The 12654-nt window shown below is 41.6% G+C and overlaps 1 protein-coding gene across 7 annotated transcripts in view; it reads right to left on the bottom strand.

Annotated features, from left to right (window-relative positions):
• Positions 1-12654, bottom strand: part of Ptgr2 (prostaglandin reductase 2) — a 29742-nt gene that overhangs the window by 2379 nt on the left and 14709 nt on the right. For 6 of the 7 annotated variants that reach the window (XM_021179018.3, XM_021179019.3, XM_021179016.3 and 3 more), the window contains 5 exons: positions 10538-10708; positions 6788-6997; positions 5264-5385; positions 4734-4821; positions 2191-2230 (listed from right to left, as the gene is read on the bottom strand). In XM_021179018.3, coding sequence (XP_021034677.1) covers positions 2191-2230; positions 4734-4821; positions 5264-5385; positions 6788-6997; positions 10538-10708 — 631 coding nt within the window. The remainder of the gene's footprint in view (positions 1-2190; positions 2231-4733; positions 4822-5263; positions 5386-6787; positions 6998-10537; positions 10709-12654) is intronic. The other variant, XM_021179022.3, reaches the window with a different exon arrangement.

Raw genomic sequence — 12654 nt, 5'->3', positions numbered from 1 at the left:
GAATTAAAGGCATGCAACACCATCACCCAGCTTCTCTATGGTTTGTGGCTTTGATTTGTTTTGTTTAATACTACATACAGAAGAAAACTCTCATGGTATATGCATGTAAAACCAGCGTTCTGGAGTTAAGCTAGAGGATCACGAGTTAAGGCCAGTCTGGGCTATAGAACAAGACTCTAAAACAACCAGAAAGAATTGGGCAGGAGAGAGAGCACACTGCCTCCCTCAGATACAGTCTATATTTTAGAAACCTAGGGAAAGTTCCATTGAACAGTGAGCTTGGATGTGGGGACCTGCCCCAGGCTGGCCTGAAGAAAGAATTAATGCATTTTGAAATGTGAGAAAAGGAAGAGGAGAGGGAAAGGAGAGCCTGCTTCAAACAAGCACAGACAAAAGGTACAGGTAAGATACAAAGCAATCCAATCAACACCTGAAAAGCTGTGGCTGCGCTGAGGACACAGCTCAGGCAGTAATGCGCCACCGGCCTAGCATAGGAGCAGCTCTCAGTTAACCCAGCACTGCATACACGGATTGTTATTCTTACCTGTAGTTCCTGGGGCAGGAAGGTAAAGAGTTCAGGATCATCCTAGCTTTGACTGAAAGAAACCTAGCCTCCAAAAGACTGAAAAATAACAAAAACCCCACTGCTGTTTAAAGGGGAAATGTCTAACCTGTATCCATATAACAGTACAGACTCTGAGTAAAGGCAAATAAATATGGGGCCAAAATGTCAGCAAAAACAATTTTAAATAATTCAAAATGTTAGAAACTTAACAAGCTTTATGAGTAAATACAGCATATACTTGTTAAGCCAAATGAGTAAAATTTATGTTGAAATACAAAATCTCAGTTTGGAATATATTAATTTTTTTTCAAAAAAGGAAAATATCAAAAAAAAAAAAAGGAAAATATCAGTTTGTTTTAAGCCTTTTCATTTGAAATGAACAAGAGAATGTCTATGTTAGGCAAAAAAGAAAACAAAAATGGAATTTAGAAATCTTATTAATCTTATATCTGAGAAATTTAATCTGAGAAGTTACCTAAAGCCTATAAAGCTTTCATAGTGCTTATGTCTTTAAGCTGAGAAGCCAAAGCAATACACATAAAACATATGACGTTCTACTTGGACTATGAAGACTGCCTCCTGATGTGGTTGAATACAGCGTGTCAGGCTTGCTGTGCTTGCGGCTTGCTCCTCAGCCGTACTCTTTAGGGGGTTCTGGGAGCTTTAGGAAGTGGGACTTAGCTGGAGAGAGTAGGTCACTAGAGTTGAGCCCTTCCTTTCTCTCTTCTCAGTTTCCTGTCCACCATGATGGAAAAAGTGCCCACATGTACTCCCATGACGATCTGCCCCACCCAAGTGCATGGGCCACGTGACCATGAACTGAACCCTCTAAAATCATGAGCAAAACAATTCCCTAACATTTTATTTTGGGCATTTTCTCACGATGATAAAACGTAACTCATACACATAGGAAATATCACTAAAGTCAACTCTAACGGTATTGGATTGCAGTCATTTAGAAAGCCTGCATATCTAGGACTGTTTATGGGAAGAGATAATTCCATTTTGTTTGTTTTATTTTGAAGACAGTCTCACATAGCTGAGAATGACCTCGGTTGGCCGTGTGCCTGGGGTTACAGTGGTTGCTACTATGGGTGATCCATTTGTGCTTCATTCTTGGCACACAAGCACTCTACCAACCAGCCTGCATCCTCAGCCCCAGCCATAAGTTATAACAAGAAAATAAGATGGGTGTGGTGGCAAATGCCTGTAATTCCAGCACTTTCAGGGTGAAAGCAGAAGGATCAGGAATTTAAGGTCAACCCAGCTTCAGCTGCCAATTAAGTTTAATACCAACGAGAGAGAGAGAGAGAGAGAGAGAGAGAGAGAGAGAGAGAGAGAGATGGTGGGGGAAGAAGATACATCCCCAAGGCCCAGGCAGGTCCCATCCCCCCTCGCTGCATATACAAAAGCACAGTGTTTCCGCTGACACTGATCCCCTGTGCTTCTAAAAAGGGGGAGAAGAGTGGCTCGGGGTTAGCACAGTGGGGAAATGTGTGCTCAATGTGCACAAGGCCATAGGCCCATTCTCTAGAACAAAAGAAAAACACCTGAAAGGTAGTGTTAAAAGAAAACCCACTCCATGTGTTGAACACATATATGAAATCAATCTTTATTCATCTTACCTCCCATGTTTTCCAAGCCGTTTGCCACGGTCTCCTTGATCTGTAAATCACAATAGCTAGATTTAGGGCTAATGGTTTCCATAAAATTAAACAATACTGTTTAGAACAGTAATATCCTGTATTCCCATTGTCTAATCTTTCTAAAAAACTTTTTGTTTTTTCCATTCATTTGTTTTGTGGGTGGGTGCACACGTGTCATTCAGAGCATGCAACTTGCAGATCCTTTTTCTTTCTCTCCATAGAGCAGGCTGGCCTCCCAGGTGAAGTTTAAAGACCTGCGCTACAGGCTCAGCTGCGTTCTTTCTGTCACATGGGTTCTGGGGATCAAACTCAGTTCTTCTACTTAGCAGTGAGTGTCCATACTTCCTGAGCAATTTTACAGTCCCATCCCACCCCAGCCCCTCTCCAGCCTACGTTAAACAAACTGTACACCCAGGTTTTGTAGCAGAGAAGGACCTTGAACTATGATCCTCTCCTGCCCTCACCTCCCAAGTGCTCGCATGACAGGCCTGTGCCACTGTACCAGTTTTACTTTCTGCTTCATGCATGCTAAGCATGTACCCTACCAAGTTACACCCCCAGTCCATAAAGACCCTCTTGGAAAACATTATCTAAGTATACACATATATAATCATTCTCAAGTTTCAAGGACATCTTATCACAGATTAATAATTTCTTTTTTTTAAAGGTGTACTCCACCTCTATTCCTAGTGGAGTTTCACTTTAAAAAAAAAAAAAAAAAAAGATGTATGTATGTATGTATTTAATGTGAGTACCCTGTAGCAGTCTTCAGACACACCAGAAGAGGGCATTGGATCTCATTACAGATGGTTGTGAGCCACCATGTGGTTGCTAGGAATTGAACTCAGGACCTTCGGAAGAGCAGTCAGTGCTCTTAACCACTGAGCCATCTCACCAGCCCCCAGATTAATAATTTCTAATTTTGCCCAACAACTAAAAGAGATGTGGGAATAACCACAAAGAAAAAATATTAAAAGTATATTTACTGAACTCTATAGAAATCATAAGGAAATAGGTTGTATGAAACCAAAATAATTAACACATTAGTGAGCTTACAGATATACTGTACTTTCTAAAATGCAGTAATGACTCATTCTAGTTATATAAAATTTAACACATTTCCATTAAAAAAAAAGATTAGCCAAAGACAGTTCTGATATGTGCCTATATGACTTTTAAGAAAGCACAGTTTCTGGGGCTGGAGAGACGGCTCAGCAGTTAAGACTGCTGCTCTCCCAGAGGACCCAGGTTCAATTCCCAGTTACCCAGATGACATCTCACAATTGTCTGTAACTCCAGTTCCTGGGGAATCTGACACCTACTTCTAGCCTCTGTGAGAACCAGGGCAAGCAAGTGATACACATACATTCCTGTAGACAAAGCATCTATACACGTAAAATTGAATTAATTTAAAAATTCAGAATTTCTAAGTACAATTCATAAATATTTTTTAAATTAATAAACACTACAAATTTAGATTTCAGGAGAAACTGCTATTGATTTTGTGAATAACCTATGGAAAATAAAGCTTAATTGTTTAAACGAGCCCGGTGTGGTGGTGTGAGCCTTTAATCCCAGCAGAGGCAGAGAGGCAGAGAGGCAGGGTGCAGGGGTACGGGGGCGCGGGGGGCACAGGGGTGCAGAGCAGAGGCAGAGGCAGAGGCAGGACGAATTTCCAGGCCAGCTTGTTCTACAAAGTGGATCCTGGACAGCCAGGGCTGGTTACACTGAGAAATCCTGTCTCAACACAAAACAAAAACTGTTTCAAAGATTTTATTTTTATTTTATGTTATGAGTGTTTTGCCTACATATATTTATGTGTGTATATTTGTGCACCACTTTGTCCCTGTAGGGCCAAGAGAGGTCACTGGATTCCCTGGCACTGAGTTAGTTAGAGACAGCGGGTAGCATGTGGGTGTGGGAACCAAATCCAGGTCCTCTGCAAAAGCTGCGAGTGCTCTCAGCCACAGCGGTGTCTGCCATCTGCGGGCCTGAGCTCAATAAAAACTGCAAAAGGCGATAAAAGGGCTCCGCAATCAGATCACAGTCACTGGGAGGGAATTTACTCAGAGGTTGACTTTCTGAAGTGTGTGCCTGTGAGTATGTGCATGAGAGTGCGGCTGCTTAGGGGTTGCAGAGAGGGTCACAGAGCCCTGGAGCTGCAGTCACAGCCACTGTGAGCCTGACAATCCTGCTGGAGAACAGTGTTGGGTCCGTCCTCTGTAAGAGTACTGTGTGCTCTAAACCACTGAGCCATTTCTCTAGCCCATCTTTTCTAGGAATTCTTCATAGTAAAATAAAAGCATGCCAAATGTCAGAAAAATATATACATTTATAGTTAATAAATAGAAGTTCAGGCTGGGGATGTGGCTCAGTTGGTAGAGTTCTTGGTTAGTCCTGGGTAGAGCATGACTACAATCCTCACACTAGTGAGGAAGAGGTAGTAGGCTAAGGTCACTTCGTGCCAAGTTCAAGACCAGCTTGAGGTACGCAATACCTGGTTCCAAGAGCAAAAGTTTTACCTTTAGCTTTCCTTCTTTAAACCACTGACTCAGCTGTAGAATTCCAGGCTCAAATTTATCTTTATAATTTACTACCGTAAATCTCTCTCTGCAAGTAGGAAATAAAAGAATTAGAGAACTTTCAAGAGTGAGAACCCGAATGGTAGTATCTTGTTAGTCTTTAAGGGGGCATTTGACCATGCTGAGTCTGGTCAGACACAGTTGTAGGTGTCGGTAAGGTGGAAGGAAGGACACTAACTTTGCCTGTTTATCTCTGCTTATCTCTACAAGCTATTTGACAACAGCACCGAGATTTTTCCTTTGTGGATAGCGTTCTCTCCCTGTCCTCACAGGATTTCATACCAGAAGTGTTAGTTGTCTGAGGATAAGTGATGAACCAAAATTTAAATACTGAGCTTCCTTAAATAGATACTTTTCAGTTTTATTTAATAAGAAAAAACCTGTAACTGAGTACATTTCACACCCATGTACTTATCTCCCCAGCCCAGCCCCTGTGAAGGTAGCAGTGAGGACAGAGGTGAAGGACACACCTTGTGATGTTTCTTTCCTTCCGGATGGCTTCTACCGCAGGGGGCAGTGGAGGAGGGTAGGGCACATCTTTATTGTACTGAGAAATCTGACCACACAGAACGATGTGGCTGTTCTCATTCATCTGTGGAGAGAAACGCTGATGATTAGACCCTGGGCACCTTTCCAATTGATGGATTTATGACTAATCAATGAAAGCCTACTTAACCATCACACGACGTTGCCAACTAATTGCATTTGTTTTGAAGATTTACCTACTTAGAAGTATTTAAAATTTTTAATTTATTTGTTGTACCTGCATGAATTTTCTGTTCACCATATGCATCAGCCCTAGCGCTGAAGTCCTATGTGCACTGAAATGTTAACAAGAACAGCTAGTTATATTAGTTGTCACTGACACTGACCTTGCTACTCTTATTAGTAGTCATATATTTCTTTTTTAAAAGCTTTACTATTTTTAATTATGTGTATATATATGGGTCTGTGTGTTGGAACTATAACAGGGCCCCAGACCTCAGCACAACTGACTCCATGATGGAAGTACCATTCAGGCTGTAAAACTCAGCACTTTGACAGCACCACCTGCCAAAAATGAAAACAAAGACCTAATCCATCAAAGTCCACAATCCTGCTTTTGGCTTCTTAGCTTTCCTTCTGACTAACTGGTCTTGTTAACTGAACTATACCAATTTAGGATATGGTTTTTATGCTTAAAAGCTCACCCTGAGAAAGGTTCAGAGCTACACTAGGATCCTAAACATGTTATGTAGTTGGTAGCCAGCTAATAAAAGACTTTCTATTGACTTAAACCAATGTCCCAGTAGTCTTCTCTGCTGGACACCCCACAACAGATACATGCATATAAGGGCAAGTGCCTGAGGAGGCCAGAAGTGTCAGTCCTCCTTGGAGCTTGACTTACAGGGGTTTGAGCTGCCTGACTGACATAGATGACATAGAAGCTGGGAATCAAGCTTAGGTCCTCTGCAAAAGCAGTACATACTCTCAACCTGAACCATTCTCTGGCCCAGTAATATAGTTCTTTAGATTTAAATAATTTAATCTCAACTGCAGGTAATTTTACATATAGTAAATTCTTATTATCAACTGTTGATATTTTACTACACTATCAATAAAAAATATATAACACTTATAATCTATGAAAACAATCTCCCTACTCAACTCAGGGTTATGGCTATGAGGTGATTGATAGATGGTGATCAGGGTCTCACCATTCAAAACTGCACCTCTTAATTTTTCACAACAGTAAATTGGAGGTAAAAATACTATATTGCTAGGCAGGAACTGAAATTCAGAATACAAATGTGCAATCAAATGAAAGTATCAATAAAATCTTTTGTATAACTTAAATACAATAATGATAATGCAATCTTTCAAAATGAGCCTTGTAATTTTATAGCTCCCCCTCTATATCAAACAAAAGTAGATCACAATAAATAACTATTATTTTATATTAAGTAATCTGTAACATAGTAGAGATCTGTAACAGAGACGAATCAGCAGACAACCTGACTTATCACCGCGTTGCTGATGTCACCTCCAACATTGTCAAAGTAGACGTCCACTCCGCCCGGGCACGCTTCTCGCAGCTGCTCTGCCACATTCCCTGTTTTGTAATTAACTGCAGCATCAAACCCCAGCTCTGAGGTCAAAAAGAGACATTTTTCCTGCGTTCCACAAATTCCCACCACTCTGGAACAGCCAAGCAGGTGGCCAATCTGGGGAGGAAGTTTTTGAAAATTAAACGACTTTATATTCACAGAGACATAAAAATGTCAAGTATACAAGATATTATTGCAAGTAGAAGAGAGTATTTATCCTGGATAATTTTTATGTCAGCTTGACACAACTTCTGAGAGGAGGGAACTTCAATTGAAAAAAAATGCCTCCATAAAATTTAAGTGTAGTGTATTTTCTTAATTAGTGTTTGAAGTGGGAGGGCCCAGCCTATTGTGATTGGTACCACCCCTGGGCTGATGATCCTAGTAAAAAGCCAGTACAATAGAATAGTACTCCTCCTTCTCTGCATCAGGTCTTATCTCTGGGTTTGTACCATTTAAGTTCCTGCCCTGACTTCCATCAGTGATGGACTGTTACTTGGAAGTAGAAGCAGAATAGACTCTTAGCTTTATTTTGGTCATAATGTTTCATCATAGCAATATTAACACTTAGACAGTATTTGTCACAATTTAGATTTGATGACAGTGCTTTTAACTTAAAAAAATAATAAATGTTTTTTTTTTTTCTTTGAGACTGGGTTGTCTGTATAGCCCAGGCTGGCCTTGAATGCAGAGATCTACTACCTCTGCTTGCCTGCCTTTGCCTCACAAGTGCTGAGATTAAAGGTGTGCACCACCACTGATTGTTTAACAAAAAATTTAAAGCATTACTATCCACACCTCTGATCCTAGCACAAGACAAGAGTATCTCTATGAGTTCAAAGCCAGCCTGTTCTACATAGTGAGTTCTAGGACAGCCAAGAGAACATGTACCCCAAAATAAACAAAACAAAAAAACAAAGACTGAGGACAGATAATGTGATCCTTTAAAAAACTAAACAATAAAATGTAGTTTAAAATTCAACCTTAATATAAGTAATGAGACCCAAAGTATCACTCTTAAAATTCAATAATTTTCAGGGCAGTGAAGAACACAAATTACAGCTAAAATATAGTATTCTATTTCCCATACTATAAAGGCTACTGTGTCTGTTACTTTCTGTTGCTATGATAAAACACCAGAAGCAAAAGCAGCCTAAGGAAGAGAGATTATGGTTTCAGATGAACAAGAGTCCATCATGGTGCTGGTGGCAGGAGCAGGAAGTAGAAATCATACCTTCAGCCACAAGCAGGAAGAGGAAAGCAACTGTAGGATGAGGCTATGAACTCTCAAAGCCTGTCCCCGTGACATGCTTCCCCCAGCAAGGCTGCACCATCTCCCCAAACAGCAGCACCAACTGGGCAACAAGTGTTCAATAGCAGAGGTTATGGGACATTCTCATTCAAGCCCCCACAGCTGCTATGGTGGCTCATCTTGACTGTCCACTTGACAAGCTCTAGCATCACCATCTAGCAAACCTCTGGGCATATCTGTAATGACTTATCTACATTAGGTTAACTGAAAAGGGAAGACCCACCACAAATGTGGGTGGTACCATCCCATGGCCCGGGGTCCCACACTGAACACACAGAAGAAAGCGAGCTGAGTACAAGCATCCCTTGCTTTCTGTTTCTTGAGTGCTGATGCAATTGGACAATCTGCCTTGGGCACCTATGATCCTGACTTCCGTGCCAGAAGAAACCACACCCTGGACCTGTGTACCAAGTACAACCCTCCTTGCTTGGGTCACCTCTGTCACACTTTATCACAGCAAAGACAACTAATATAGCTACTATTTATAAAACACTGCACTTTGTACAGTCTTTCAGAACATTTACTGCATGCCTACAAATCAATACATGGCACTATTGTAATCTCAGCATGTTATGAGAGGGTGAGGGAGGAGGAACAGGAATTCAGGGCTAGCCAGGCAGACAAGTGACTGTGCCTCAAAATATAAACAAACAAACAACCTTCTTGAAGAAGAATTAAGATTTTTTTTTAAAAAATATGAGTTTGATTTTATGTTGTTTGGTGCGGGCAACGTAGAGCCTCATCCATGCTTAACAAGGGCTCTCACTACTGAACTACAACCCAAGCAAGACCCCTGTGGTAGTTTGATTATAATTAGCCCCCATAGGCTTATAGGGAGTGGCACTATTAGGTGTTGGAGGAAGTATGTCACCATGGGGGTAGGCTTTGAGGTTTTATATGCTTAAGCTACACCTATCCTGGCTAAGTCTCCCTCTGCTGCCTGTTGATCAAGATGTAGAACTCTCAGCTCCTTCTCCAGCACCATGTCTGCCTGCAGCAGCCATGTTTCTTGCCAGACAATAATGGAGTGACCCTCTCAACTGTAAGCCTGCCCCAATTAAATGTTTTCCTTGATAAGCATTGCCATGGTCATGGTGTCTCTTTACTGCCCAACTAAGACAATCTGTCATTGTTTGTAAAGATGTATTTGTGTGTTTGGCTGTATGTGTGTATGTATGTATGTATGTATGTATGTATGTATGTATGTATGTATGATGTACACGTTTGGTGCCTGAGAAGCAAGAAGGCAGCAGCAGGTCCCCTGACCTGGAGTTATAGAGTCCTAAGGCACTCAATGGGGCTGAGACCTAGACCTTGGTTCTCTGCAAGAATGGCAAATGCTCTTAACCACGGAGCCACCTCTCCAACCCTGCCTGTTTGTCTTTAATTCAATTACAGACAGATTGCTATGACTTTTATCCCTACATGGATAACAGAACTACTTTAACATTTGCCACATCATTTTATTTAACAGAGAGACACAAACCCCTGTATTTTCTATATTGTTGTCAACAAAATCTAAATAGGTAATAACACCTTTTCTGCCCACAATGTGTAAAGTAATGACATATGATCTTAAAAATTTGAAATAAGAGGGCTGGAGAGATGGCTCAGTGGTTAAGAGCACTTACTGCTCTTACTGAGTTCTGTTCCAAACACCAATATCAGGAGGCTCACAACCACTTGTAACTCTAGTTCCAAGGGATCTAAAACACAAACATACTTGCAGGCACTCACTCATACACATCACAAAAACAACAAATCTTTTTTAATTGAAATAATTTTTCTTTCACATATGTCTATCCTATGTGATATACATTACATTATAGACATTACAGTCAGCCACATTCCCATTTCTTATCCCCCTCCCATTCCTTCTGGAATTCCTTCTTCATCTTAACGCATCCCGCTCCTACATTTGTTTGTTTTTTAAAAACCCATTACATTGAATTAGTGTTGCTTGCATGTGCATGGGTATAAGGTTATTTGCTGGCCAACTCCTAGAATATATTAATTACTTTTCATGAAAACATTTTATGTAGTCCAAGCTGGGCTTGAACTCAGTAAGTAGCAGAGGATAACACTGAACTTCTGAACTTCTGATCTTCCTGCCTCCGTTCCCGATGTGCTGAGATTATCGGTGTGCATCACCACACCACTTTATGTGGGGTTAAGGATCAAACTCCGAGCTTCATACATGCTAGGCAAGCACTCTAGCAAATGAGCCATGTCACCGGCCCGTAGTTTTATATTTTAAATTATATGCACATAATTATGTGTTTAGATTATATACATGTATTGTGTCTTCTGTTTTAGGAAAGTTAGGTAACTTTTGGAAACTTTACCTGCCCAGCCAAAGATCCACAGGCGCCTGCTGCTCCGCTGACAACCATTGTCTGATTAGATCCAGCAGATATGTGACCTTTCTCCTGTACCCCAATCAAGGAAGTCAAGCCAGGCATACCTATAGCCCCAAGAAAATACGAAAGGTGTCCATCTACAAGTTGTGGGTCTACCTAAAATAAAAGACATAGATTTTAAACAACACTGAAATTAATGTTTTATTCCCCAACGACCTTCATGTTAAATTTCTATATCCCCTAAGTATAATAGATCAAGACTTTTAGGTGGTCTTCAAGGTTAAATAAGGTCATAAAGCCGGAACCTAATACATGCATGCCATTAGAGGAAGGAACAGATGCACTATCCCTCACTGCCTGAAAAGTATTTGCTAACACGACAAGGCCTTTTCCTGCAAGCTGGAAGAGACCTTGCCAGAAACAGAATGTTCCAGAACCTCAGTCTTGGGTTTTTAACCTTTAGAATAGGAAGTGTGTCCCTGCTGATTAAACTACCCAGTCTGTGTAAACCCACACATAAAAAGAAAAAGCAATAAATATTCTCTTCACATTAACAAAACCAACTTTAACAGTTCTTACATAAACAATTTTTTGTGAATTTCCATGTATATACCAGTAGAGAAAAAAATGTGTACTAGGAAAATACAGGGCAAAGTCATAAGGTTTTTAAATCTCTGCAATTGCAAAGCAAACAGATCTAAAATCCCAACTAATGGGCTGGAGAGATGGCTCAGCGGTTAAGAGCACTGTCTTGCTCTTCCAGAGGTCCTGAGTTCAATTCCCAGCAACCACATGGTAAGTCACAACCATCTCTAATGGGATCTAATGCCCTCTTCTTGTGTGTCTGAAGACAGCTACAGTGTACATATGTCTCGAGCTAGTGCCTCGCCAACAAGAACACACTCGGACAACCGGATTCTTCTGCAGCAAGCTTTATTGCTTCATCAGGAGGAAGACCCCGAACCCCGGAAAATAGTGCTACTTATATATACTTTAGCGTGGCGTGTCAGCACCTGATTTGTTGCTCGCCCATCGCCTCATTGCTACACCCCGGGATGGGCAGTGACTTGGCACGAATTCACTCTTGCACCTGCGCACATTGCTTGTTTACCAGTTAGGCACAGCGGAAGCCGGAGCCATCTTGAAATGGCGATTGCTCACGGCTCTCCACATACATACATATAATAAATAAATCTTAAAAAAAAAAAATGAACCCAACTCATTTGAGCAGAGATACTAAGTAGGTAACTAAGCTGCTCCCAGAACCCATACAGTATGAAACTAAAATCCCAGCCTGGGGTGGGCTACGTCCCTTCACGTTGTTGGAAACAGACCCCCAACAATAAAGGCAACTGCCATGGATGCTGGTTGCTCACGGGAACTAGATGGTGAGATCCTAGGGCCTGCTCAAGTGGCAAGCCACAGAGAAATCAGCGCTAACTGAGCTAGAAGCTCCCTCTCCCTGTGAGGACTTCGTGCCATTCAAACCGCTGGGGGAAGAACGTCATCAGTACTTTCCTTAGCTGTGGACCCTGTCTGCAACAACACCAATCCTCTAGGCAAAATGTGTGTGGTGGTACACAGTAGCAAGCGTGTCACAGGTAACTGGCCACTTTCTGAGTGGATGTGAGGTCCAGTTCTGAAAGAAGGAATTTACATCTGGAACTATAAACCTGATCTGAAGCCTGTGGCCAGTGAGGCCACAGCTGTAATGGGGAGGCTACTGCATTTGCTCTGCTAAGTAGACAAGATGTGCCTGTCAGACTGCCTTCTAAATAATATTTCTGCCCATCATGCTGCTGTCGGTTTTGGTCGGTCTCTTTGCAGTAGGCAGCAGTAACTGCATAGCCTCATAGCTGGTCAAAGCGCTGAGAGGAAGTGGCTGCTGAAAGCCCAGCCACAACTGAGATGTCAGCATCACCCACTCTAAAGATGAGAGCGGGAAAGGAGAGAGAGTAGACGCAACGTAGGAGCCATACATGAGGATAACATACTGTCTGCAAGGCATGAATGTCATGGCTGTGATCGTCCCCCTCAGAGCAGCTATGATTATCTACCTAAAACCTACACACAATTGAGCTCGCCGACACCGTCTCATGGGA

This window comes from Mus caroli, unplaced genomic scaffold, assembly GCF_978045245.1.
Source record: "Mus caroli unplaced genomic scaffold, Mus_caroli_1 scaffold_14, whole genome shotgun sequence".
In the NCBI taxonomy this organism is placed as follows: domain Eukaryota; kingdom Metazoa; phylum Chordata; class Mammalia; order Rodentia; family Muridae; genus Mus; species Mus caroli.
The sequence above is the reverse complement of the archived record's forward strand: the minus strand, read 5'-3'. Positions and strand labels throughout refer to the sequence as shown.